Raw genomic sequence first — 23,453 nt, forward strand, 5'->3', positions numbered from 1 at the left:
CCTCCTACCCTCAACTAGCTCTCTTCCTCCCTTCAAGGCCCTGCTGAGAGCTCACCTCCTCCAGGAGGCCTTCCCAGACTGAGCCCCTTCCTTCCTCTCCCCCTCGTCCCCCTCTCCATCCCCCCCATCTTACCTCCTTCCCTTCCCCACAGCACCTGTATATATGTATATATGTTTGTACATATTTATTACTCTATTTTATTTGTACATATCTATTCTATTTATTTTATTTTGTTAGTATGCTTGGTTTTGTTCTCTGTCTCCCCCTTTTAGACTGTGAGCCCACTGTTGGGTAGGGACTGTCTCTATATATTGCCAATTTGTACTTCCCAAGCGCTTAGTGCAGTGCTCTGCACATAGTAAGCGCTCAATAAATACGATTGATGATGATGATGATGAACTATGGGGGTCCCTCTAGGTTCAGTTCTGGGTCCCCTTCTATTCTCCATTTATAGCCACTCCCTTGGAGAACTCATTCACCCCCATGGCTACAACTACCACCTCTATGTGGATGATAACCAAATCTACATGACCAGCCCTGATCTCTCTACCTCTCTGTAGTCTTGCATTTCCTTCTGCCTTCAAGATAGCTCTACTTGGATGTCCTCCCATCACCTCAAGCTTAACATGTCCAAAACCGAACTCATCTTCCCACCCAAACCCTGTCCGCCCCATCTTTCCCATCAGTGTAGTCGGCACCACCACCTTTCCTGTCTCACAAGCCCCTAATCTTAGCGCTATCCTTGACTCTGCTCTCCCATTCAACCCATGTATTCCTCACTCCTCAAAAACCTTCAATGGCTGCCCATCCACCTCTGCATCAAAAACTCAGCATAGGTTTCAGAGCACTCCATCACACAGCAAATGTACGGCAGATCCGGGATTAGAAACCAAATCCTTTGATTCCCACGTCCGTGCTCTTTCAGCTAAACCAGGCTGCTTCTCAGTGAGGTGAGAGGATTGGGAATCTAGGGTCCCTGATCAATCTATTTACTAAGAGCTACCGTGTGCAGGGCACTGGATTAGGCACTTGGGCAAGTAGAATACAACAAAGTCAGAGGACATGTTCCCTGCCCACAAAGAGTTTCCAGTCAAGAGGCCTGTAACATCTTTGGGAGCTGCTATCAAACATCGGGACCCAAATCTTACAGCAAAGACACATTCTGCACAAGAACAATTTATCGCTGTGATTATCACCCGCGTCAAAAGCAACAAAAGGTGCTACAAAACAGGGTGATAGTCCAGTACCTGCTGGATGTTCGAAAATTTCAGATTTTTGAAACCTACAGTACTTGTGCATTTTGCCTATACCGATTATGAATTCCATACACATTATTTTGATGATAATCATCATTAATAGTATTTGTTGAGCACTTATTTTATGAAAAGCAACCTCCTAAGCACTTGGGAGCGTACAATAATCTCTGTATACTTGCAACACTCACATATGCTTTAAGTTAATCTTTACTTGAATTGCAAATGGGGTTTATATTTTCGCAGCATGGATGAATGAATAGAGCAAGGGCCTGGGAGTTTAAAGGACTTGCGCTCTACCACTTGACTGCTGTGTGACCTTGGGCAAGTTCCTTAACTTCTCTGTCCCTCAGCTACCTCATCTGTAAAACGGGGATTAAGACCATGAGCGCCAGGTGGACAGGGACTGTGCCCAACCCAATTTGCTTGTATCCAAGCCAGCACTCTGTACAGTGCCGGGCATGTAGTAGCATTTAATACCACAATTATTATTATCATTATATAATCTAGTAATACATAAGACAGATAAATACAGTAAAAGGGGAGTGGTGGGGATGGGAAAGGGAAGTGTTTGATTATTTCAGATTTGCGGTTTTATTGTGGTAGCATAAAGCAATAGCCCCCCAAAATCTATATCAGCTAGCACTGTGCTGTTATACAATCTATAAAATTTTTCTCACTTACCTTTAAAGTTAGTCCCAAGCAGACAGGGCTACTGGTTCTGGGGTGAGTGACTATTTCCAAAGATAAAATACATTTTAGTTTGAGACTCATGTACCCTTAACAACACTTCACACCCTTCTCCCCAAAACCCACCTCAGGTGCTCCTGGAAAGAGGGCAGCTTGTTTTATTTTTATTGCTACTGAAAAAGGTAAATTTAAGGAACACCTTCTACTAGTGATATTTTTCTAGGCATCCTACTTACCCTCATCAATTCTAGGGAAAAATTAAGAGCCTGATATCATTGGAAAAGTATAACACAAATCTGGGCACATTACTTAATTTTTATGTGGCTCACTTACCACATCTGTAACATGGAGATAATAATAATAATAATAATAATAATGTTGGTATTTTTTAAGCGCTTACTATGTGCAAAGCACTGTTCTAAGCGCTGGGGTAGATACAAGGTAATCAGGTTGTCCCACGAGGGGCTCAGAGTCTTCACCCCCATTTTACAGGTGAGGGAACTGAGGCCCAGAGAACTTGAGTGACTTGCCCGAAGTCACACAGCTGACAAGTGGCGGAGCCGGAATTTGAACCCACGGCCTCTGACTCCAAAGCCCGGGCTCTTTCCATTGAGCCACGCTGCTTCCCCGCATGTGAGACATGGATTGTGTCCCACCTGATTTGCTTCTATTTCAGTGCTTAGTACATTGCCTGGCATAGTATGCGTTTAAATACTACTAATAAAAAAATTGATCTTCAAGGACTGCTTGAACTATACAAACCGAGTTTCGGTTTTATTTTTGCACCCAAACTCCAAACCCTTGTTACTGTTTTCCTTGTCTCAGATTTTGAAGGCCATGGAGATAAAGGAGAGCAATCCTTGCCTCCCTATCCCACATGGAGGTCACAGTCTTAATCCCCACTTTACAGGAGGTAACTGAGGGAAAAAAGTCACACAGCAGATTAATGGCAGAGCAAGGTTTAAAACTCAGCTTTTCTACTTCAGGTCAATCTACCCCTCTATAATGTAAGCTCCTTGTAGGCAAGGAAAGAGTCAAACATCTCTGCTTTATTGTACTTTTCCATAGTAAGTGCTAAATAAATACCAATGACTGGTTACCAGGAGACAAGCACTGCGCTAAGTGCTTGTGAGAGCAAAAATGGTAGGGCTCGTTCCCTGCCCAGAAGGAGCTGACAAGCCTGATGATGAGACAGGCATGAAAATAAATTATAAAGTGTAACTGAGTGCTGTGAGTCTGATAGAGAGGCATATAAAGGGTACAAATCCAAATGCAAAATAGCACGGCCTAATGCAAAGAGCAAGAACCTGGGAGTCGGAGGACATGGGGTCTAATCCCAGCTCCATCAATTGCTTGCTGTGTGACCTTGAATGAGTCGCTTCACTTCTCTGTGCCTCAATTTTCTCCCTCCTATTAAGACTGTGAGCACCGTGTGGGACAGGGACTGTGTCCACTCCTATTAACTTGTACCTACACCAGAGCTTAGAACAGTGTTTGACACATAGTAAGCGCTTAACCACCATAAAGAAAAGGGGATGCAGAAGGGAGAGGGAATAGGGTAATCTTGGTCAGTCCCCTTTCCCAAAGGTGTGGGTGGCAATCTGAGCCATGGACACTTTAGCACAAAGAAGCAAACATAGGAGGCATTTTCTAGGAACTCTTCTTTCCAGTTTTCAAAGAGCCAGGTGCGAGCAGGGAACAGAGCTGTTTCGTTTACACACGCACAAAAACAAAAGCAGATTTTTATTTCAGCAGCAAAACCAAGTGAAATCAGTTTGAAAGGTAATTCTAACCCTCAAGCCCAGTAGTAGGGCTCGATCAGGAAATCTAAATACAAAAGGCCAAGCCACACATTTGGTTCTCTAGCGACTGCCCTAAGTTTCTACTCTGCACTTTTCGCAGTACACGCCGCCACTTAAAGAACTTCGCAGCACCGAGTGGGCTGGTGTAAATGTGTTTATTAAACGTCAGTAATTTTTTTTTACAATGCAAATATTCATAGCGCAAGGCAAAATGTTTGCAAAGTATGTACAAAGTAAAAAGCTTTACTGAATTAGCAACTTAAGCACTTTATAAAACCCAATGATGTCTTATACTTTTTAGACCTCCTTTGAAAATAATTTATTGCCAATCCTGAACTAAAGCACAGACAAATAAAAAAAAATTTACAACAATATCAGAAGATGCTTTGTCCCCGGAAAGTTATAAAAAGTTATATGTATAAAAAAATCCTAAGCCACAAACATTTATATGGAGCTAATACATCTCATGTTTTGTTAAGATACTGTATCTATCACGGTTGTTACAAAATATACTTTTTGATAAGGCGTTTAATGGCTACTGAGCTCTGGCCGCCGCATAACACAGGAAAGCCATTTTAAATATTTTGAAATTCAGTTATCCGTTTTCAAGTAAAAAGGCAAAGAAACGGCAAATGGCACAGTTGGTCATGACATGTAATTTTCCAAGAACTAACTTCTTTGTTCGGGTACCATCAACCAGGTGGGGTGAGTCAGGGAGTTTGATGAGACAAAAACCAAAAAACAAAAACCCCAACAACTTAGATCTGTGCCCTCTGGGGTTAGCAAAGACACACAAAAAATCTGGCAAGTTGTTTGAAACTATAAGATCTCGGGGGGAGGTAACTGGTACAATGCGATCTGCCCCGTTGGGAAGTGCCGGCCCCGCTGTCTGACTGGAGTGCGGATGAAGGTCACGGGGAATAAAGGCAGATGGACGGAGCGGGCCAGACATCTCGGCTGAAGATCCCACACTGCGATAAACCCTGTCTGCAGCTCCAATCTACCAAGAAGGAGTGCTTCTCAACACGCCATCCATCTCCGGTACCGAACGTTTAGACCCGAACACCTCGGCATTTAACATACCGACCGAAATGTCAAGTTTCCACTGAAGTCCAGGTGAAGAGGCTCGGCATGAGATGGGGGGGACTGCAAACTGTACCTCAAATTCAGGTGGCTGATCAGTTCACGCACCAAGCCCGGTGTCTGCCGGATGGAACTAGAAGAACACCTACTAGCAAATGTTCGAGGAGTTAAAAAAAAAAAAATCAGGTTTTTCTCTATTTCTCCCTCAATTTAAGCTCTGTCTTCGTACCATGGCACAAGGGGTCTTGTTACGAGCCTTTAAGTTATGAAATGATTAAATGTTCCACCTCATCCTCATCTGTTCCTTGATATCAGCCTTTAACAATCACACGCTTCACAGTTACCAGACCATGAAACCAAATTTCTATCTCGCCACATTTGAAAATGAAAACTTGCTGTTAGAAAATGTACTCAAGGGCATAAGATGGTGAAATAATGGGTTATGGGCCAGGGCTAAGCTTAAACTGACAGCTGGAAAGGAAATGACTGTTAATGTTGGAAATCATTTCAAAATAGAATACATTGAATGGAGCCCATGGAGGCTAGACATTAAGTTTGAGTGGAGTTCCTTCTACCCTTTTCAGCTGGCCTATGCACGCACCGCTTCACCAATTCACAGGAAGTTTACAGTAGACACCAATACTCCATCATCTCTTTATTACTTTTGTACAACAAAGTAAAACCCAATGCTACAATTTTAAGTTGAGAATGCCTCAGCTGCATCCCTATCCACATTTATTTGGATTTATTAATATTAAATAAGACAACTGGGGGATTTTCCGTATAAGATTTAAGAGCTCTTTCAAGACATCGCTTAGGAGAACAGGCCTATTTTGTCTATGTCAAGATACCAGGGAATACATGTGTGTTCCAATGCTGATTACATTTATTCCAAGAGTATTAGGATTTTATATACATGAAATATTGTCATCCGAATTCCTTGCTCCAAAATCCAAACCCTATTTAATGTTAATTTGTGCCCTGCTTGCCATAATCACACTGTTTTTGTTTCTGTTTTTCCTCTCTTGCTCATACTTTTGCCATAGATATTCTCTGGGTTTCTAATAAAAAAAATGCAACTGGAAATGCTTTATTTATGCTCTGCTCCATTCTAGAAATCCATTCTGCAAATTGACTACCTAAAAATCAGTAAGTAGATGGAAGCCAAACTAGATTGAGATATAATTTCCCTTTAAACAGACGACGCTATTTGGTTGAAATGGGTGTTTCAAACTGGACTCATTTCCACAACAAAATCAATATCCTGAATGTACTGGCTTTTTAACTCCAATGAACTAAATGGCATTCTAGTATCAGAGTATCAAATTTTGATTGGCATAAGTGCTCGATTGGCATTTTAAGTTTGCAGAAAGCCTTCCATGAAACTCCTTACTCCTGCTCAATTAAATTTCAAGGCTGAGTTTTCTGCAAAGTCTCTTTGGATGGATAAGGCCACAAAGTACAGACTCTGAAGTTTTCTCAAGACCCCTGATCCAAAATCAGAGACTATAACTCAGACTCAAATTAGGCACCGAGGCTTACAAACACTAACTCAAAATGGTCTAATGATCATCAGCCACAGCATGCAAAAGTTGGGAAAGTTCCCAAACGAAAATTCAAAAATCAAATTATTATGGACGGATAATATGAAAAACGAAAAACAAAAACCCAGCCACCCCAAGTCGATCCAAAAGCTTCATTTTTGTTAAGCAAGACACTTTTAAGGGAAACAATTTGGCACGGTGAAAAAACTAAGACCACAGACTTCTCCCTCCTTCCACTCTGCGCCCTAAATTATCATTTTTTCCCCTGCTCCTTCCCTTCCCCATATAGTGGTATTTCAAATGGACCAATTTCAGTGCTGCAAGCTTATGGTCTCTAAACTTCTTTCCCACAGATTTTCAAATATGTGGCATACACGGACAGGCTTGTGGTTCCACTATATTTTTCAACGACTGAACCTTTGAAGTACTGTGTTGATTTTACTCCCTCAAAATCTTTCTCAGATCTGACATTTTTCAAGCATCCTGAGTGGCACATCATGTCAAGAGAGAAGGAAATCACACTGTAGAAAATGTAATGTTTCCTTTTCACCAACAGATCTCAAACGCGGGTATTTTGGGGAATGCCTGATGAATTCTTCTTTCGCCAGAGTACAACCAGTCAGACTTTAACTGCACGCCAACTTAAAAGCCAACTGTGGAAACACCAATACCTTTTTAAAAAAATAACCTTGCTTCAGCCTCTATCGATGCTGAATAATCCTTTATTTCAATATCTATTTGATAGCTTGATATCACACCTTTCCTCGGAAGAGACCGACTGGTGTTTTTACTTGAGCTTCAAAGACGCTGAAAAATGCTATCCCTGTAAATTTAAATAACCCCTGGGATTCTATTTGCCAAGAAGCAGTAGATGAGGAAAAAACCATTTGGACACATACGAATTCAGTTAAAAGGCGCACATCATGATGTCAGAATGCCTGTTTCTATGCTCTTCCCCCCCACCCCCAGCCCAGAAAAAGAAATACTGAAATGTAAATATATTTATAATGTTCCTGGGACCTGCAATAAAAGAAAAGCTAATTGTGGTAAGAATTTAAAAAAAATCCCTGGTTAGATGGCTCACTGAAGCTTCCTACTTAAGCTAGACAGTATAGAAAACTAGGCACTCTAGTCCTTCTAAGACCCAGAAATACATAGTTTTAACCATACATTCAAGGAATTTCTAACCGCTAAAATACCTGAGAACACAGTCGGCTACAGTCAAGTGATATAAATCACAGTCATAATCACAATTTTCAGGAAAAGAAAAAAAAGTCTGCTTTTGCTTTTTACTGCAAGAATCATGCGTCTGTTTCTCTGGACCTGAATTCTATTATATGTACACTAAAACACAGCATTTGCTATTTTAACCACAACTGTTATCATCTGAAAATGAGCGCATTGGGAATCAAAGCCGTTCCAATAGGATTACAATTTGAAACCTTGATCGGGGGCAGTGCGCCAACAAAGCAGGGTGCAATGGTTACGAGGTCAAAACTCAACCAGCTGGAGGTGACCAACTCTAAACCTAAACCACAAAGCCTTATAAGTCAAAATGTACTTTGGACTGTATTCTGCAAAGAGAAATGATCTCATAATGTATGCACCCTCCTACAATGGACAGTAATTTCTTGGGGTTGGGGAGGGAGAGGTGGGGAGAAGAGTGAGGGATGTGGTGAAGTTCAATGGGCAGACTGAGGCCTCATGCTCGGAGCTGAGAGAACCGATCAAAAAGTATTTCTTGTGATGTAGCTGGATCGCGGTCAAATTGTCTGTGTGACCGGGACGCTTTAAAAATCTGCAAAGTTCGATCAATGAAAAAATTATAAAAAGGCCACATTCATTTATTCGGTCAGCAAGTTCCAGCTCTGTTTCACTGATATTGCCAGAATGTTCAGCACAAGACAGGTACATTGTTAATGTTAAATACATCATTAAATAAGGAAAATTTAGATGGTTTAACTACATCTCATGATTTACTCATTAAAGTACTATGTGGCATCTGCACATATCTTGGTTTCCTTTGTGCCACGTGTGCACGCTCTTCTATCGTTTCAAACCAGAAATGCGTATGTAAACTTTAAAATAAAGAACTTCATTTTAGAAGACGTACTTTTTTCCCACAACCCAACCCCCCAGAATAATTAATAATAAAGGCCAACCACGACAACAGAAAGTTTGATATCTGCTTAAAAAGAATTAAGGCCAAAGCAGTGGTAGGCCAATGAGTTTGGATCCCTCGGGTCCAACTTTTTTTCTACAGCCCTTGGGTAGCCAAAGGATGATAAAGTCACCCCTATCACATGAGGAAACATGTTTCAGAACTCTTAACCGCTTACCTATAAGTTAACAACTACTATGGGAAAAGTGGGAGGGATTAAAGCCTGAAATACACCTCACCTGAGGTCTGCTAGAAAAGTTACAACTTGACTCAGCTTGAAGCTACGGTGGAAAGGATTAAAGCCTGAATTAATTGGCAATAAGGTGTTAATTCTGCAGCCTTGACCCATAAACCCAGAGCGGGCCCCAAAGTTTTCTAAGAAGTCGAAACAGAAGGATTATGGTTTCCACCTTCGGTTGTAAACTGCTATTCGGGGAAAAAAAAACAAAAATCGGAAACACAAAAGAACTCGTGGGTGTGGGGGAATCGTCTCTTGCACATCACTGGAGCATAAGCTGTTTGAGGTTGTCGTGAAGGATGGTGTCCTTCACGTCGCGGAAAACCAGTCGGATATTTTCCGTGTTAATAGCAGTGGTGAAGTGGTGGTAGAGGGGCTTCTGCTGCTGGTCCCGGCGTTTATTCCGGAAACACTCCACCAGGAATTTCTGGACGTCTGTTAGGCAGTGGGGGTCCCCTACGTATTCAGGGAAATAGTTTTTGATGCTGACGATTCGTACTTTCTCCTCAAGCAAGTCCGTCTTGTTCAAAAAGAGAATTATGGAGACGTTGCTGAAAACCCGGTTGTTGACGATTGTCTCAAAAATGTTCAGCGATTCTGTGAGGCGATTGGTCTGTCGATCCTCCATGAGCACCTGGTCGAACTCACTTGAAGAGACGAGGAAAAGTATCGAGGTGACGCTGTCAAAGCACTCAAACCACCGTTTCCTTTCCGATCTCTGACCGCCCACGTCAACCATCTTGAAAGGAACATTCTTGATTTCGAAGTCGTACTCGTGGATCCCTTTGGTGGGTCTTCGGGCCAGCAGAATATCTTGTTGGGATGGAATGTACTCCTAAGGGAGGAGAAAAGAGTTCATTAGTCTTCACGATACAGTTCGGGCACCTCTGGAGTTCTTCGGTATACCAGCGGGTCACCCGATCAATCTAACAACGGTATTTATTGAACGCTTACTACGTGCACAGCACTACTCTCAGCGCTTGCTAGAGTACAAGAGAAATTAGCAGACAGGTTCCCTGCCCACAATGAACTTACAGTCTAGAGGAGCCCCACCCCACTTCATCCAACCACTCCAAAACCCTTCCCTCACCCTGCCCAAACCAGACTCGGCGGATCTACTGAACGGGGGGAAGCACAAATTCATTTTCACGGGGTTGGGGGGAGAGAATCAATATTCTTTTTTCCCCTGCTGCAATAATAATATAATAATAATAATAATAATAATTGGCATTTGTTAAGCGCTTACTATGTGCAAAGCACTGTTCTAAGTGCTGGGGAGGATACAGGGTGATCAGGTTGTCCCATGTGGGGCTCACAGTCTTAATCCCCATTTTACAGATGAGATAACTGAGGCCCAGAGAAGTTAAGTGACTTGCCCAAGATCACACAGCAGACATGTGGTGGAGTCGGGATTCGAACCCATGACCTCTGACTCCAAAGCCCGTGCTCTTTCCACTGAGCCACGCTGCTTCACTGTAATCCCAAATATGTAGCACTTGAGTATCAATGGCATTTGTGGAGTGTCTGATGTGTGCAGGACACAGCCCCAGGTGCTTGGGGCCAATACCTAAAATATCCAAAACTTGGATTGATACTCTGAAACAGTGTCCAATATTGCCTGGGTCAAGGACATCCTGGCTTCACTCTCCAGCAGGTGCTTCAGGAAAGGGTACGCCGCTGACTGTAAGCTCCTTGTGGGCAGGGAATCACACCTACCAACTCAACTGGATTGTAATAAATCTTAATAATAATAACTATGGTGTTGGTTAAGCGCTTACTATGTGTCAAGAACTGCTCTAAGCGCTGGGGTAGATCCAAGTTAAGCAGGTTGGACACAGTCTTTGCCCGATGTAGGCTCACATTCTTAACCCCCATTTTACAGATGAGGGAACTGAGGCACGAAGAAGTGAAATGACTTGCCCAAAGTCACACTGCAGATGAGGGGAGGAGCCGGGATTATAACTCTAGTTACACTGTACTCTCCCCAAGCACTGAGCACAGTGCTCTGCACACAGTTAAGGGCTCAGTAAATACCACTGATTGAGATGCACCTCTTCTGGGTGCAGCGGTGGGTGAAAATCATCATCATTTTGGTTTTTCTTAAGCGCGTATTGTGTGACAAGGACTGTTCAAAGCACTGGGGTAAGATAAAAGTTTATCAGGTCCAACGGTCCCTGACCCACATAGGGCTCACGGTTCTAAGTATGAGGGAGAACAGGCATTGATTCCTCATTACACAGACAAGGAAACTGAGGCCCAGAGAAGTTAACAGACATGCACGCTGTCACACAGCAAGCAAGTGGCAGAGTTGGGATTGGAACCCAGATCCTCTGATTCCTAGGCTTGTGCTCCTTTCACTAACACGCTCCCTAACTCGATTGGCTGAGTATCTGACGCATTCACTCACTGAAAAATAAGAGGATTTTCCGCTCTGGTGACATACCTTAGTCAGATTTGAAAAAAACAAAAACCAAAAAACAAAAAACACCGACACGCCACAACAAAACACTCTCCTCCATCTTTGACCGTGAAGAGGTCTGACCTTCCTGTTTGCCTGAGCCACAGTCAAGTTTGCTCCCCAGTAAACTCTTAGAAAAAGCACGCTGGACGATATCAAAATCTCCAAATATTGTCCAGGTATACTTTTAGTGACCATGTATTTTACCTCCTAGTGCTAAAGACTCCCGAAGAAAGGAGACTTTCTAAAGGTCACGTAACTTCCAAAGTGCAAAAGTCATAACCACTGGGGCGTCCGTTTAAAACCACACACCCCAAAGCATAGTAACAGGCCCGAGTAGAACCACTCTCACAAGCCCCTTACCTTTAATGCATGGGATGCATGTGAGCCTGGGCTGCAGACTTAGCTGCTACGACTAAAACTTGCTTCCTCTGCCTCATCCCCCTTATGCCTTCTTACGAAAAGTATTTTTTCGCTAGCATTAGCTAGGCAATGGACTCCTCTGGCCTGGATCCATAAATGCAGAGATACAAGGTGGCAACAGAGGGGAGAGATTAGTGGGGCACGGGGAAACTTGAGAACACATCAGTGACTGGCGGGAAAGGTCATTTCAATAATCCCCAAAGTAAAAGTAACTATGTGGTTGGATCGGTTCGTCGTAATCGGTGTGCTGTCGGAACTGCCAAACAGCATTGCTGGTCCAGTATTCAAATCTTTGGAGGCGGCATATTCTCTTCACTTTCTCTTTTGTCTTATCTGTCCACACCCTGCTTCTGCATTGCCCCGCTATTTAAAAATCAGAGGCTCTTGAGGGAAGGATGGTCATCCAGATGCAAATGAAACCTCAGAAGAGAAGTCCAGAGCTTCATTCTGAACTGGTCGGGGTTCCTTTACCAACCCATGCCTCCATCAGTCGATCAATGGAATTAGAGCTGAGCGCTTGGGAAAGTTCAGTACGACAGAGTCGGTAGACAAGGTCCCTGACCCAAAGGAGCTTAGACTACAGGGAGGCAGAGACATTAAAATACGTTGGAGATGAGGGAAATAGTAGAGTACAAGTGTATGTTCCTTAAGGGCTGGCAGTGCTTAAGGGATCATGACCGACGGGAGAATTGAAGGTACAGTCAGTCAGGGAAAGATTATGGCACATAATGTGGTTTTAGGGGGTTTTTGAAGGTGGGGTGTGTGGTGGACTGTCAGATATGAAGGTGACGGAGTTCCAGGCCCGAGGGAGGACATGGGCCAGGGGTCGGCGGTGAGACAGACGAGATAATCAAGATAGACAAGACTAAGGTCCTAGTTGAACGGCAGGGCCAATTTGAGGTTAATCCTCAAAACTGTAAGCTCCTCCTCTAGACTGTAAATGATAATAATAATAATAATAATTTTGTGAGGTGCTTACTATGTGCCAAGAACTGTTCTAAGTGCTGGGGGAGACCTAGGGTAATCAGGTTGTCCCACGTGGGGCTCACAGCCTTAATCTCCATTTTCGATGAGGTAACTGGCACAGAGACTTTAAGTGAGTTGCCCAAAGTCACACAGCTGATAACTGATGGAGCTGGGATTAGAACCCACAACCTCCGACTCCCAAGGCCGTGCTCTTTCCACTGAACCACACTACTCCTCAGGAGTAGGGAACTTGCCTACGAACTCCGGTTTGTACTCTTCCAGGTGACTCAATAAATACTACTGACAATCACTCTGTATGATTCTTAGCTTTCCAGGAAAAATCTCCAAAGCATGCCTCCAGCAAGACTCCAACTTTCCCCTGCAATCCTGGTAACACTAAATCTCTTGAATCTTGCTAATCATGCAAATGACAAAACTCAAGAGTAGGGAAGCAGCATGGTTTAGTGGAAAGTGCACAGGCCTCAGAGTCAGAGGCCTTGGGTTCTAATCCTGACTCCGCCAACTGTTTGCTGTGTGACCTTGGGTAAATCACAACTTGCCTGGGCTTCCGTTTCCTCAAAAATGGGGATTAAATACTTCTTCTCAATCAATCAATCATATTTATTGAGCGCTTACTGTGTGCACAGCACTGTACTAAGCGCTTGGGAAGTACAAGTTGGCAACATATAGAGACAGTCCCTACCCAACAGTGGGCTCACAGTCTAAGGCTGTGAGCCCAATGCGGGACAGGCACTGTATCCAACCTAAAAAACTTTTATCTACCCCAGTGCTTAGAATGGTGCTTGGCACACAGTAAGTGCTTAACAAGTACCATTTAAAAAAAATCCAACATCCAGGAACATCATGCATTTTAAACTATGTTGTAATCCTGAAAGATGGAAAAATAGAGAATTTCAAAAGATGGACCATCCACCAGCTGTGCAAGTTCTTCGACCAAAAAAGCCCTGAAATCAAAGAATCAGATGACGATTTACAAAACTTGAACTCCATTTCTAAAGAGGATAAGTTTTCTCCAGAATGCGGTGAATTCAGTTTTCCAGGCTCTTCTACTGTTATGTAAACACTTCACAGTCTCCTTCACACCCTGCTAAGAAAACTATGTTCTTAATGCCATTGTTTTCGCTTGGCCTGGCAACACTAAAACAATACCCATTAAGTAGCAGGCAACTACAGGAGCAGAAAAACTTTTCAAAAATTTGGCTGAGTCCAGGAAGAAGAGCCGTAATCGAGAACTTTGCCCCCCAGCTTCGTGCCCAGAAGGCAATTGAGAGATCTCAAAGGAATGGGAAGTAACAATAAGAGTAGCAATTGTTTGAGTGCTTACTAGGAGCCAAGCTCTGCAACAATAATAATAATGATTGTGGTATTTGTTAAGTGCTTACTTTGTGCCAGGTCCTGGACTAAGCACTGATACAAGGTAATCAGACTGGACACACTCCCTGTCCCACACTGGGCTCACAGTGTTAATCTCCATTTTACAGATGAGATAACAGGCACAGAAAAGCCAAGTGAGTTGCCCAGGGCTGACCAGCAGCCAGGCCTAGTGGCAAGAACATCGGCGTGGGAGTCTGAGGATGTGGGTTCTAATCCCAGCTCCGCCACCTGTGTGCTGTGTGACCCTGGGCAAGTCACTTAACTTCTCAGGGCTTCAGTTCCCTCATGTGCAAAATGGGGATTAAAACTGTGCGCCCCACATGGGACAACCTGATCACCCTCTATCTACCCCAGTGCTTGGCACACAGTAAGCGCTTAACAAATACTATGATTATTATTATGACGATGTAGCAGAGCTGGGATAGGAACCCAGGTCCTTCTGACTTCCGGAGCAGTGTTGTATCCACCAGGCCACAGTGCTTTTCTACTAAACAATGAAGTCGATACAAGATCATCAGGTACCATATGGGGCTCACGGTAGGAGGGAGAAAAGGTACTGAATCCTCATTTGGCAGATGAGGGAACTGAGGCACAGGGAAATGCAGCAGTTTGCCCAAGATATATATGTATATATGTCTGTACATATTTATTACTCTATTTATTTATTTATTTTACTTGTACATATCTATTCTATTTATTTTATTTTGTTAGTATGTTTGGTTTTGTTCTCTGTCTCCCCCTTTTAGACTGTGAGCCCACTGTTGGGTAGGGACTGTCTCTATATGTTGCCAATTTGTACTTCCCAAGCGCTTAGTACAGTGCTCTGCACATAGTAAGCGCTCAATAAATACGATTGATGACGATGATGATGAAGATCACACAGCAGGCAAGTGGCAGAGCTGGGATTACAACTCTGCCTCTGCTTCCCAGGGCTGTGGCTGTGGTACTGCCAAGCAAGCACTGTACTAAGCACTGGGGTAAATACAAGTTTGTCAAGTCCCACGTGGTGCTCACAGTGTACCTAGGAGGAAGAACAGGTATTGGATCCCCACTTTGCAGCTGAGGGAACTGACGCACAGTGGAAATGAAGTGACTTGCCCAAGGTCACACAGCAGACAAGAGACAGAGCCGATATTAAAACCCAGGTCCTCTGTCTCCCGGCCCTGGGCTCTTTTCACTAGGCCACACTGCTTCCGTAGTATTAGAGAGGTAAAGCATTTCTCTGGAAGCTGGGTTTCACATCCTTAACGTGGTGATTGGAAGAGCATATGGAGAAATTGCTCCTTTCAAAGAACTCAGAAAAAAAAAACCAATATTTGGCTGACAGTGACTTATTCTGCTATAAGTATAATTAACAGCTGATTTCAACTGCTGAGATGAGGAGACCTTAGCAATTATGAAGTAACCATCTCTTTGGGCCAGTGGACTGTTCTTCTCCAGAAGGGGATTGATATCTGTCAAAAAGGACAGACTAGTGGGACAGCAAACCTGTAAATCCAAGCTCTGAATGGGGTCCAAAATGTCTGGAGAGTCACCACAAAGGATCAAAAAATCACCTAAAATCACAACTTCTTTACGATACCAATTTTCACATTCCCTCCCTGTCCAACTTCTTTGCAAAGCTGACATGGGAACACCAAGTTGGTGGGGATACACCAAGATTTAAAGGCAGGCAGATACAACTTGGGAAACTGTGGCAAAAAGGCAAATAACTAAGTGCTGAGTGCAGTGCTCTGCACACAGTAAGTGTTTAATAAATACACATGACAGAACTACTCTCTTGACTGAAGGAGAGGATGTCTGCTTAAGAGAAATCCTGTGCTCCAAAAGAACAACAATAATAATAATAAGGAAGCAGCGTGTCTTAGTGGAAAGAGCATGGGCTTGGGAGTCAAAGGTCGTGGGTTCTAATTCCGGCTCCGCCACTTGTCAGCTGTGTGACTTTGGGCAAGTCACTTGAATTCTCTGTGCCTCAGTTCCCTTATCTGTAAAATGGGGTTTGAGATTGAGCCCCACGTGGGACAACCTGATTACCTTGTATCTACCCCAGCACTTAGAACAGTATGTAGTACATAGTACATTATTATTGTTAATAATAATAACTGTTGTATTTGTTAAACACTATGTGCCAAGCACTGCTCTAAGCACTGGGGTGGTAATAATAATAATAATAATAATAATAATAATGGCATTTATTAAGCGCTTACTATGTGCAAAGCACTGTTCTAAGCGCTGGGGAGGTTACAAGGTGATCAGGTTGTCCTACGGGGGGGATCACAGTTTTAATCCCATAGATACATAATCCCATCCCATAGGGTAGATACAAGCAAATTCATTTGGGCTCCCAATCTGAATCCTCATTTTCAAGATGAGGTAAGTGACGCCCAGAAAAGTGAAGTGACTGCCCAAGGTCACATGCAGACGGATTAGAACCCAGATCCTTCCGACTCTCAGGCCCCGTCCATTAGGCAACACTGCGCAGAAAAGAATAAACTTAATTCTTTCAACTCAGTAGCAGACTACTCCAAAAAATGAGACCAAAACTCTCAAACGGACATCTGAGATCAGACCATGAATTTATGATAGGGGCCTATCTTTTGGAGAGCCATTTCTCTCCTGGGCCTTCCCTGCTCTTTGAGAAGTGAATCACGGGAATTCAGCTTAGGCTATTCATAATCAGTCTGTCGAATAGTCAACAAGAAAATATCACATGTCCAGGTGGGGCGGGCCCATGAACTGTTTTTACTAGTCACTCAGTTTTTCCGTAAGGTGCAACCGTCCTATGCGCTTTGGCAAGGGCAGAGTTCAAAGTTAGGGAACCCTCTTCTGACAGCACGAGCTGATCAGGGCTCGGAGCGCTTACTTCAGTGCTCGGGCACAGAGAAAGCGCTTGTCAAAAAGACATTATCCTTACGATTATCCTTACGGAGAGAACCACAGTGTGAGTTTTGGCAAGAATGCGGCCTTAGCTTTAGGGACAACTGGTGGAGCTGACTCTCTTCATTCTGGTGACAAAGAGCGTGTCTCCGGCAGCGAAAGGGAGCTAGCTTTACAGAGCGACCCGTTTCATCGTCAAGGGTGGGTGACTTGAATGGGCGGCCCTGCAGTTGCCAAGGATCCTGACGTGGGGAGGATTTCAACCAAGGAGTTCTGAAATCGTTCCATCCCCTGCATCCTTTCGTCTGGGCTCGAGAACAGGAAAATAATTGTTCTTATTTCCAAGGAGTGGGACCCATAAAGGGCCAAAATGGCAACCAAGGCATATGATAGACAAAAGGTACGGAAAAACACATGAGAGTGGGGGGGGACGGGGGGGGGACGGGACCCAATCCGAATGACTAGTGAGCCTCCGCTGACAACTAATTATTTTGCAAAGCGGGAACAATTTGGTAATCACTCACGAGGGGAGTGGTGGTGGGGGGGGGGCGGGGGGGGGGCGGCGGGGAAGAAATCTTGGTCAATGTTCTTTTCTTTCCAAACTGCCGGTCTAATATCCATGGCCTAAACTACTGCTTTAAACAACTTCGAAACAGCAGTCTTAAAACGTAGACGACTAAACCTCAAAGGTAAAAACAAGTTAAGCAAAATTAGGGTTTAAAAAAACAAAACCAAAAAAGATGTTATAGACAATTAATCTACACACACAGTCAAGCTTAAATGAACGACGATGTTAGAAACCATTCATTCGAAGAACCACTAGCAAAAAGCATTCATCTTGGTAGCTAACACACAATTGAAAAAACATAAAAAAGTTATACATGCAGCACTCAGGATTTAACAATAAGCCTCCCCACCCCCCCCTTTTAGCTCTCCTAAATGCCTGTGAGTTCTAATTCAGGAACACCAAAATAAATCAAAGAGCAAATTATTTTAAAATGATATCCAGCTCTACATTTCACCCTTAAATCCTGTAAAGTTTTCGTCCAGCTGAATTCTAACATGCTCTACGGCAATTCCCCACAGCAAATTCAGTTTACCGATTCTCCAAGTTTATCCAAGTTGTCCAGGAAATACTTCACTGATTCGCCCTAGAAAAACAAGACAAAAATGAAAAGATATGAGTGCTTCTCACAAACAGCAAACTCTAGCCCAGCAGTTTACATTACGCAGTCTAGTTGAACACGTAATCCAAACATATTTAGTCACCAATTTCAGTCTGTACAGTTAGCCCTTAAAAAACAACCAAAAAAACCCCCACTCACCATAGAAAAATTCAAGAGCAAACCCTTACATAGCGCACACCCTCTTTAAGGAGTTTTGTGCTCAAATGCCTTACCTCAAACACAATACAACGGAAAACAAAACCCAACATGGAGCCACTTTCAAAGGTTAACCATTTGCACACGGAACTGAAAATTTCATTACCATACCTCTTCATGTGGCTAGTTACAGGTTATGAAAAGGGAAATCTCTGCTCTTGAAATAAAGACATTTTTCAACTCCTGTTTCAATTTGCTCGCAAACTGAGAGTCTCCCAAGGGACAGGGACCATATCTAGTTCCAATCTGCACACTTCAGTGCTTAATACTGTTACTACTATGACTCCTATTATCTGGAGTCTGTCACCTCCAAAATTAGCAACTAACAATTTAACAAAATTAACATTTATTTAGCAGTGATCTTCAGAAGGGAATGCTAAGCCATAAAGAATAGATGAAGATGACATATTTGTATATGGCTTTCCAGGGAGAGAATTGCTGGTCAAGCAATAAATTATGAATCTTGCTCTACACCACAGAAGTGTGTCGTTTCATAAACCAGACGACCTTTTCTAAAGCCGAAGTTTCACTACCAATCAATCAATCAATCAATCGTATTTATTGAGCGCTTACTGTGTGCAGAGCACTGTACTAAGCGCTTGCGAAGTACAAGTCGGCAACACATAGAGACAGTCCCTACCCAACAGCAGGTTCACAGTCTAGAAGGGGGAAATCACTATCCCTTCAACTCCGTTCTGCACACCCTTCACCAGCATTTAAGTGTTTTTCATTGTTTCAGAACACATGATTTCAAAACACATAAGCGCTGAGTACAGTGCTCTGCACACAGTAAGTGCTCAATAAATACAATTGAATCATTTACTACATTATGAGGATGCACTGGTTTGGGCATTAATAATATTCACGTCACCTTACTCTTCTAAAGACATATTTTAATAAATTATTCCAAAATTATTTTAAAAACCCCACAAAAACAAACAAACCAAACCCCAACATTTTGCTACTCTGGTGGTATGAGAATGGAAACTAAAAAAATTGTCAATGTGAAGCAATCCCAAATTCATCAAATAGATTTAGGGACTCTTCCAAGTGCTTAGTACACACAGTAAGCGCTCAATAAACATATAAATGAATGAATGAAAGAACCTTTTACAATCCTCCCTTTAGAGAACAGAGGAAACAACCAGTAATATGCAAGGCTCATTTATTCACTATGGTGCAGGAGAGAGTGAATTCCAGCAGTCAAATTAAACCATCTCAGATTCCCACAGAGGTTTCTCTCCTTACAGTACCTTCACCACTCTTGTTTGTCCTGTTTTACATTCCTGACATCAAGACTCTGCTCCAACATAGAGAGCTTTGCTAATACAGGAAGAAAAGATGATTTGCTGCTACTGCAAAAAGTAAAGCAAATGAAGGAGTACAAGTAAAATTACCTTAAAGTAATTCATCATTTTTTCAAACTAAACACTTCTTTCTTCAGAGAATACAGCTCTCATGCTGCCTTCTGTTCATCTATACACCTGATTCAAGGTTTAAATAGTCAAACCAGGGAGATCTGTTATAGGAAATGGGGTAAATGGGCTCTAAAACGTGCAAAGAGAACACTCAACCACGCTATAACAACTTTGCCATCACAAACCTTCAACAGTGTTTATAACTGCTTGACAGTGTAATAGTAAGTGTCAATTTTGGCACGCGTAATAATGATAATAATGGTATTTGTTAACTCCTTACTAGGAGCTCCTTGTGCGCAGGGAACCTGTCTGTCAATTCTATTTTATTCTCCCAAACGCTAAGGACAGTGCTCTGCCCAGATTAAACATTCAATAAATACCACTGATTGATGGGAAACAAGCAGTGTACTAAGAACTGGGGTAGACAGTTGGACAGTCTAATTAAGACAGAGAGACAGAGACCGAAAGAGACACAGACCAAGGGAGAGACAGAGACCGAGAGAGAGACACAGAGAGATAGAGAGATATTTAATCCCCATTTTACTGATGAGCAAACAGGCACAGAGAAGTTAAGCTGACCTGCCTAAGATCACACAGAAGGCAGAAGGAGGGGGCCAGAATTAGAACCCAGCTCTTCTGACAATACCAAGCCATGCTGCTTCCCAAAACTGCCAAAATGTCAGCCATAAGACCCAAGCGAATACCAGTAGAAAGAGCTCTGGAGAACATGTCCGCTTCCTCTGTTGTACTGGCGTTTAGTTCCGTGCCCTGTGCCCTGTACACTCTTATGAATACCATTCATTGACTGATATCCAAATAATGAAATTCCTTTGGACAAGCAAACACAGGCGTTGATGGATCGTGGTTTCATACACATCTCCAAAAGTTCTGCTTGCAACGTGCCTTAAAGGTCAATTAACTGAAGCTTCTTCAGACCACAGCAGGAAGCACATTTCAGAGATATAGATCTTCTGCTCAGAGTAAACTTTGGAAACGGTAGCCTTGGAAACACTAGTAAGCACACCCATCATATCTTTGAAGCAATCAGATTGTCAGAAGACCTATGCTAGGTGAAGCAAATCATTTTCATTTTAAAACAATTGATTTCTAGTGGATTTTCATCATTTTCAAAATAACAGACATTTGGACTAACGACACAATTCCCATTTCTTCAGAGAATAAAGCTCTCGTGCTGCCTTCTATTCACCTATAAAGCACACAGAGGAGACCTAGCACAAATTACAAGTTTATGATCCTTGCCCGGGATGACATCAAGGGGATGATGCCAACAATAAATGAAATTTGTCGGACACTTGGTATGTGCAGAGCACAACACCAAGAGTTTGTGTGAGTACCTTACAGGAGATTTGGTAAATGTTTCCTGCCAATGAGGAGTTTCCAATCTAGAGGGGACAGCCAAGTGAAGAATCCAGTCTTCATTGCTTCTAAGGTAAGAAGTTTAACCTACATAGCTAAGAACCCTTCTCAGAAGTTCCAAAACTGCCATGTATATTTTTTAATTGGTAGTTAAGCACTTACTACGCACCAGGGATTGTACTGAACGCAACGGGAGCTATCAGTAAATCAGGTTGGACATAGTCTGTGTTCCACCTGGGGCTCACAGTCTTTATCCCTAATTTACAGAGGACTCTGACCTATATTGAATTTCCCTTCCTAAGAACTATGATTGAAAAGGAACCATCACACATTTTTCTGCTTCTAATTTTAGGTTCCCATTTACATTCTACATCCTCTTGGTTTCCTACTCTGCTTACATATCCCGGGACTACAGTCCACCGACCACAACGTACTACACACAATCCATGAGGTCCACATTATAGGAGAGTCTGGTAGGTCTGGACCATAGGTGCTCCAGACCTCACTGCTATTGCTCTCCAGCTACTGCCCCACCTCCCTCTTCCTATTCCCGTCCAAACGCTGTCGTGAGCCCCTGGTTCATACCACTAGGACCTTCCTGGCCTGGGGGAGCCTCAGGGACTCCTAGTACAAGTCAAACCACACCTCTGATCACCAAGGTTAACGTGTAGTTTCTTTTTCTTCGTTTTACCAACGTGCAAGGGAGTGACACATACACTCACTCACTCTACCAAGGGCCCAATACCAGTCTGTGGTCAAAGGAGCCCGTTCTGCCAATGCTCCTTCTTTCTGCTTCCTAGTACTGCTCTCCGGCAGCTTCTGCTATTACAGATGCTTCTCTCGGGGCCTACCTGGAAGTCACTGACTGGTCCAGGCCTGTTAACGGGAAAGAACAGGGACAGAAAGCCATGCTTCCCTACACGCTCCACCCCCAAATAATAATAATAATAATAATAATAATAATAATGATGGCATTTATTAAGCACTTACTATGTGCAAAGCACTGTTCTAAGCGCTGGGGAGGTTACAAGGTGATCAGGTTGTCCCACTGGGGGCTCACAGTCTTAATCCCCATTTTACAGATCAGGTAACTGAGGCCCAGAGAAGTGAAGTGACTCACCCAAAGTCACACAGCTGACAGCTGGTGGAGCCGGGACTTGAACCCGTGACCTCTGACTCCAAAACCCGTGTTCTTTCCACTGAACCATGCTGCTTCTCAATCACCTACCCTCAAGCCCATCACTGCCTTGGCAAAGTCTCTCCCTTGTTGCTCGCGGGATCACAGACACTAGAAAGGCAGCTTGTTGTGGGTTCACTACAGTCCACCCCTTGTTGAACAACAACATTCACTCCTTTACATTCACCCAGGGCTGCAGTTGATGGGGAGAATTTACATTAAAGGTACACAAAGGAGTGGTGATCAATATCACCATCAATCCCTTCAATAGAGATGGCTATAAACTGGCAATGCAGTAGCCTATCAACTATATAAACCATATCACATGTGAGTGGTGATCAATAATCACCCTCAGTCCCTTCAAGAGGGACTTTGCTAGATCGGTAAACCCAACAACTATACAAAATCTTCAAACTAGAAGGAAAAATATAATACTATTAATACTAATAATGAAGGTATTTGTTAAGCGCTTATTATGTGCCGAGCACTGTTCTAAGCGCTGGGGGTAGATACAAGGTAATACGGTTGTCCCACGTGGGGCTCACAATCTTAATCTCCATTTTACAGATGAGGTAACTGAGGCACAGAGAAGTTAAGTGACTTGCCCAAAGTCACACAGCTCATAAGTGGCGAAACCGGGATTAGCACCCATGACCTCTGGCTCCCAAACCCGTGCTCATTCCACTAAGCCACGCTGCTTCTCAAGACAAGGCGCTCTGCAAAACTGCAGAGCCGTGGGCCCTGTCGTCAAACTAATGGGTCCTCCTGGGCTAAAATCTAGGGAGTTACAATCTCAACAATAGATTAAGAACCCAGCAACATCATTCAATAAGACCATATTTTTATACAACTACTTTTTGTATTGGCATATAGGCAAATTCTCTTCTTCACCACTGATTAACTCCATTAGTGAATCTCTCAAAGCAGGTTTTTTCACCCCCCTATACACAACTGTTCTTTACCTGGCCGAAAGTAAAGGTAATAAATTGTTCTCAACCCGTTTACAGACCTCTTTGTTAGATTAAAGGAGCCACCCCTGCAGGCATTCCTGCTGGGGTGAGAGAGTAGTTGGGATCCTCTCTTTCCTAATTACCTCTTTTACATTTTTGCACCTAAGCTAATACTTCCAATCAGGAGATCCACATTTCACAATACGGGGAGTTTATTTGCTTGAGGGAGCTGCTTTCCCTCAAACAAATTCCCTTTTT

General features: G+C 43.1%; 1 protein-coding gene across 1 annotated transcript in view; it reads right to left on the reverse strand.

Annotated features, from left to right (window-relative positions):
* Positions 1-8,199: 8,199 nt before the first annotated feature.
* The window catches only part of GNA13 (G protein subunit alpha 13), a 51,676-nt gene continuing 36,422 nt past the window's right edge, over positions 8,200-23,453 (reverse strand). Inside the window, exons 3-4 of the mRNA XM_038757052.1 lie at positions 17,992-18,042; positions 8,200-9,607 (exon numbers count right to left, since the gene is read on the reverse strand). Coding sequence (XP_038612980.1) covers positions 9,035-9,607; positions 17,992-18,042 — 624 coding nt within the window. The 3' untranslated portion in view covers positions 8,200-9,034. The remainder of the gene's footprint in view (positions 9,608-17,991; positions 18,043-23,453) is intronic.

The sequence above is a fragment of the Tachyglossus aculeatus genome, chromosome 15 (assembly GCF_015852505.1).
Source record: "Tachyglossus aculeatus isolate mTacAcu1 chromosome 15, mTacAcu1.pri, whole genome shotgun sequence".
Lineage (NCBI taxonomy): Eukaryota > Metazoa > Chordata > Mammalia > Monotremata > Tachyglossidae > Tachyglossus > Tachyglossus aculeatus.